The 6,000-nt window shown below is 40.1% G+C and overlaps 1 protein-coding gene across 11 annotated transcripts in view; it reads right to left on the reverse strand.

The window, feature by feature from the left end:
* NAV2 (neuron navigator 2) overlaps positions 1-6,000 on the reverse strand; it is a 332,145-nt gene that overhangs the window by 25,411 nt on the left and 300,734 nt on the right. For all 11 annotated transcript variants that reach the window (XM_003206105.4, XM_010710730.3, XM_010710731.2 and 8 more), the window contains 3 exons: positions 2,488-2,540; positions 849-872; positions 657-731 (listed from right to left, as the gene is read on the reverse strand). In XM_003206105.4, coding sequence (XP_003206153.1) covers positions 657-731; positions 849-872; positions 2,488-2,540 — 152 coding nt within the window. The remainder of the gene's footprint in view (positions 1-656; positions 732-848; positions 873-2,487; positions 2,541-6,000) is intronic.

Here is a 6,000-nt window from a genome sequence, read left to right on the forward strand (position 1 = left end):
ATAGAACACACAAATAAACTTGCTCAGGGTCATGCAAAGCATTGCCTCAACACTTCCTGGCTTCAACTCTTTTTTCTCCAAGTGTAAACACCAAATTCCAGAGGTATTGCCTACACTGACAAAAATCAGGTATGTTCACTCTTCGGGCAACTGTAAATTAATTCTCACAGCTCCTTATGCCACTGTTACCTATGATTCCATTTATGGAATAAGGAAACATAATGCTTTGCAAGATGGGTTTCTATCAATTTTTATTCCTACCGGTTTCAGCCATCATTTGTGTCTCATCCCACTCAAATATCAAAACAAGACACTACTTACAAAATAACAAACAAAAGAGTCAGTCTTCAACGACTCTCTCAATATCTGAAGATGCTGTTTTTGTCACACTTTTAAAGCAAAGCAAACATTGTAATTCAGTATATAAAGGAAGGCATAAGGTAACTCAGTAGGACTGAGCACGTTATTTTTCATAAAGTCCCACATATGCATGCAGTTATTTTTTTAAAATACATAGGTAATACAAACTGAATATTATACACATTTATTTTGTTCTGTTTTTGTTGTTTGTTTTTTCTTACTTACAAAAACTGCAGTGGTAATTGGTGCATTAAATGCATCTGCTGTTAAGAGTTTATTCTTTGAGTTGTACTCACATTTGCAGTCAGCTGAGTTGTCAGAGCTGATACTTTCTCTTGGGATGCATCCAACTCTCTTCGTAGCTTGCGAATCTGTATATTTTAAGAGATTTCTTTACTGCACTGTGATATGGAGCAGTAGAACAGTAAGACAGAAAATGAGATGTCTTGACAGAATATTTATGCCTGTCAAACACAAACTGCTCTTACCTCTGACTGGCACTTCTCTTCAGGCTATAAAACAAGATCAAAGGAAAATATATAAGGACATTACAATGGAACCAGTACAACAATCTTAACTATTATTATCATTATTATTAATATGATTTTCAAAAACTCAAGTGGTAATTTCTTATTTAGGATTTCCACATCCATACTCCATCTTAGATTATTTGCTTGGGATAAAGAAAGCAGGCTGCTTGTACAGCACTTCCTCCTACACGAAGGAATTTGTCTCCACTTCCTGATTTGTAAGCCAGCACACCGTTGAGTCTGAGTCATGAAAAGCTGAAGTCCTGGCTCAGTGCAAAAGGAATTCCATGAGGTTCAGAAGAGACAGGACTGTCACTGGCCATGGGAGATCCTTGGCAACTCCCTAACTCGCACGCTCAGCTCTCCATGGGATGGTGGTCATGCTTTTGCATTCCACAGCGATCTGAAGAAAATTACTACTACTTGGTGCTGTCTAGGCACTGTGGTGATGAAAAATTGAAGACACACAACTAGTTATCTGAGTATGTGAAGTGGATGTATTGACCATCCATTGTGGTCTGCATGACAAAATTTTGGCTACTGTGGCTTGTTTCTAACCAAAGCTATCAGCAAGGAGGAGGACACAGTAAAAAGTCACACACTCCACTACTCTTACGTAAACTTGTCCAGTACCAGCCACTGTGAAAATTATATTTGTCAAACCACACTATTAAGAACCACTTGGGCTACGACAGAAAGCACATGAACCAGAAACGTAAGCAGTAGCTGCTGACTACTTTCCTTGCGGCTCTTGTGGCTACAAGGAAAGGTCTGTTTTCCATCCTTCCAATCCATTATCTGTTTTGGCTCCACACAGACCTTGCTTGAGGCAAGGTTCATAAGGGAAGGCAATATTTTGAAATGATTATCAAGGCCTTAAGGCCACGTTACACGTGTTCTCTGCTTATCAGTGAAACAGATACAAGAAATAACACTATGCTGGCTGGATGACTTCATGAACAGTTATGCATGGTCTTCCAAGAGCAAGCCCTTCCATGTTCTCACCAGGTGTCACTTTGGCTTGTTTCAGCTGTGGAAATGTGCTAACTGTGGAGTTGCATCATACTTGCATAATGATTTGAAACGAAAGATTCTGTTCAATGTACATATATTTCCAAAGTAATTATCTATCATTCATTTCTTTAAAAGAATCCAGTTTTTAGAAACCTCTTAAATTGTAATTGTAGTATGCTAGGAATGCACGACCCAGCTTTGATCTATCTTGCTTGGATACCAAGGGCACCGAACCACTCTTTGAAACTTCTTCAGCAGTAAAATACAAAGCTAGAATGACTTGAAGCACTCAAGTTTGAATTAAGTTCAAGGCTCCTTAATTCTGCTGAGGTCTTTAGCAGCAAAATCTATTGAGCAAAGTTGTAAAACACTGACTCAAACAGTGAACTGCTGCTTTTACACCATTACCATCTCTGTTTAATGAGGATGCTGCTAAATATCTACAGGCATCTTTATGAAGACCAGCATTTCTCTCACAGCTAGCATTCCTTCTCCTTGGATGGCAAAAGTAACAGGTACAAAAAGACTAATTATTCACCAGTTGTGATTAATAAAGAAAAACAATTCATTCTATTATACTCACTGTCGAATAAATAGATGATGTACTGGACACCAAAGAGAGAGAAGAACCATGCACTGGAGGAAAGAAAATAAACAAACTGAATACAGTGACCACACGGTGGCTGCCACAGATCATCTATTACCAGCTATTTGCCTACAGAGGAAATACTCCCATTGTTACCCATCATAAACTTAATTGCATTATTGCACAAGGTTCAGCTGGAAGAAGAGGTGGCCAGGTAACATAATCCATAAACTCCAATTTGGTAAAGCTGTTTTAACAATTGAATACTGCAAGTTTTCTTGGAGAAAGAGTTGCCATTGCCAAGATTAAAAAGAAAAGTTTCAATGGAGATTTATTTAGAAAGAAGTATTTCTCTCGACAGCCTCATCTTAAGACTCAGGAGAAAGAGACAACTGCAAAACAGGAGAGATTACAGAAGTAAGCCTTCTGAAGCCTAACTGCTTCATCTTTGGTATTACTGAGACTGGGGGGAGGCTGTTTTCTTTAAGCAGTCCAAACACAGAGCAGGATGGAGATGGTCTGAGAGGAACATGATGCCCAGCTCCAGGATGCAAGCATGTGTTCCAGAAGATCTGGAGCACTTCCATCAGAGATCACTACAATGGGATGTCAGCACTGTCTTCTGAAACAGCTCTGTCTGTTTGTGATCTGAACACTTCTTTTTGAGTATACTGTTCAGAACAACTACCTGAAGCTATTATCTGAGCTACTGGAACATGCACAATTACCTTTCTTTTCTTATTTTTAGAAACAAAATACTGAAACCTTCATTCAAACTTCAGATAACCTCACACCAATCAGAAAAAATCTCTTTTTCTTTCATCTAAATACTCCAGAAAAAAACACCAACCAACCAACCAAATAAACAAACAAACAAAAAAAAACTGAGCAAAGCTCCCATTGTGCTCTAATTACCTACTGAAATTCTACTACACTCAAAATAAATGGGTTCTGTTTTCACACTGACATTACATCCTAAGGCGAGGCTGGAAAGAGAAGTGAACAAAGTCTAAGTTGGCTTCTAGAAGAATTTAAGACAATTAAAAGAAAAAACACATAATAATGCAAAAAAAAAAATCATATCCATTTGCTCTTTCTGGTTAATGTTTTCAATTAAAATGACCTTTACAGTGAGATGTTAAAGACTGCACTGCAGTAAGAACATAAGAATAACCAGAACGAGTCAAGCCCAAGGTCTGCCTAATCACATGTTGCATCTCTGGCCACGACTACAGCAAATATTCAGGGAAAGAAATGCAACAAGGCAGATTCTTGCTGATTTTTCACCAGGTACACCTTTGCATCTTCTGGGAATCAGCAGAGATGAAAATTCCTGAGATGGAAGCTGCATTCAGGCCATTATTTTTCATAGTCACTATGATCCACCATTAAGTTCCTCAATTTCCTCCGAATTCACTGACACATTTTGTCTGTAATAAAAACTTCTGCTTTGGTTTAGAAATACATTTTGCAGTTGTATTAGAACTGCTGCTGAATCGGTCAAAATGTTCCTTGAGTGCCTCCTGACCTCGATGGTATAAGAAATAATGGATAACCATCCTCTTTGTAATACACTGAATTATATGTTATCATCTCTTCAGTCATCATTTTCCAAGAGGAAAATTTCTCACCTGGTCTATATAAAAGATATACTCAAGGAAGTTTCTCTACCAACTGCCCAGGCTAGAGGAGGATCTCCTTAAAATGGAATGGGAGACACAAATTTTTAAATTCACGTTGCCTGGGAATATTAAGATTGCATTGGGTCTTTGAGGAAAGAAACAGTGAAAAAAGGGAGAGAACGTACAGCTCTGCAAATCACACTTCTACCCTGTAAAACTGCAACATTTGAACATGCAAATATGTCTAGTGTCAAGGGCAACCACGGAATTAATACTTTTGTTCAATTTCATGGAAAAGTTTCTGCAGATGGCTACTTCAAGGCTATTTAGTTAGGAATCTGAAGGCAGCTATGCTCTTCACAAGATTCCTGTTTGCTGCAGTTAACCTGCATCTGCATGCAGATTACAAACCCAGATTGTTTTGGAACTATTATTTGAAAACTCTATAAATGCATACGTAAGCACGTCGTATTTTTTAATGTTAGAAAAGAAACAGCCCAGTCACGATCAACTGCCCCCAAAGCAAAAAGAACAGCAGATATCTCAGTCAGTAGCACAAAAAGGAATAAACATTTATATCCCAACAACAATGGATTTAATTCCTCTCTCTCTTGGAGGATGAAACAACAGTGTAAAGCCAGCAGCAACACAGCTCCTGGTGAGGACGTACTGCCAGGGAAGTGCAGAAATGGGAGAACCATGAGACTGTTCTGGCTGTGCTTGCTCACCAAATTTCTGGATAGTTTGGAGGCTGTTCCTCCTGCCATCTCCCCAGTCCTGAGACCCTTCCGACCAAAACAACCTTCTCTTTAGTAAGAGAACTGTTCATCCCAGAAGAGAATTCAGTTGACTAAGTATTAGGCAGTATTTGACCCTCTTCGATTATCTATCTTTCTGAGAATGTTGCACAAACAAAGGTCAATTCCTGCAGCGACACAGGCTGAGCCCTACAGGGGTTATTCTTCTCATTTTCAACCCCTAATGAAGATCCTCAGCCATCAGCTTCTAAAATACAACTGAAAGTAATGGAGTTACAATTTGGCTGAATACAGTAACGAATTAGCCCTGAATCTGTCTGAAGCCATATCCAATACACATTTTCCATCCCTTCCAATGGCAGAAAACAGATGGAATAACCAGCATCCACAGGAAGGCACCTGGTGGCTCTAAGAGGCTCGTACTAGCATTTAAGCATGGCTTGGATGCTCTACTGCATGACAACCACAGGGCACTGGCATACACACTGCCAAAAGCACAAAGATTTAGCAGTGGAAGCAAGCCAGAAAAGACTTGTATGAGCTGTATTGGTAAAGTACCTGTTACCAACCAAATTCCCAATCCTTACCAGAAAAGAAATTTAAGACTGGAAAAGCTAATCCTGTCAGCTTCCTATGACTTCTCAAAGTCATAGGATGGTGATGTTTTGTGACATGCAGCCATCACAGAATCACAGAATCACAGAATTGTAGGGGTTGGAAGGGACCTCTAGAGATCATCGAGACCAACCCCCTGCCAAAGCAGGTTCCCTACACCAGGTCGCACAGGTAGGCGTCCAGGCGAGACTTGAATATCTCCAGAGAAGGAGACTCCACAACCTCCCTGGGCAGCCTGTTCCAGTGCTCCGTCACCCTCACCGTGAAGAAGTTCTTACGCACATTCGTACGAAACTTCCTGTGCTGCAGCTTATGTCCGTTTCCCCTCGTCCTGTCTCCACGTACCACTGAAAAGAGACTGGCCTCACCGCTATGGCCGCCACACCTCAGATATTTATAAACCTGGATCAGGTCCCCTCTCAGTCTTCTTTTCTCAAGGCTAAACAGACCCAGTTCACTTAGCCTTTCTTCATAGGGGAGATGCTCCAGGCCCTTCACCATCTTTGTGGCCCTCC

The sequence above is a fragment of the Meleagris gallopavo genome, chromosome 5 (genome assembly GCF_000146605.3).
Source record: "Meleagris gallopavo isolate NT-WF06-2002-E0010 breed Aviagen turkey brand Nicholas breeding stock chromosome 5, Turkey_5.1, whole genome shotgun sequence".
Taxonomy (NCBI): Eukaryota; Metazoa; Chordata; class Aves; order Galliformes; family Phasianidae; genus Meleagris; species Meleagris gallopavo.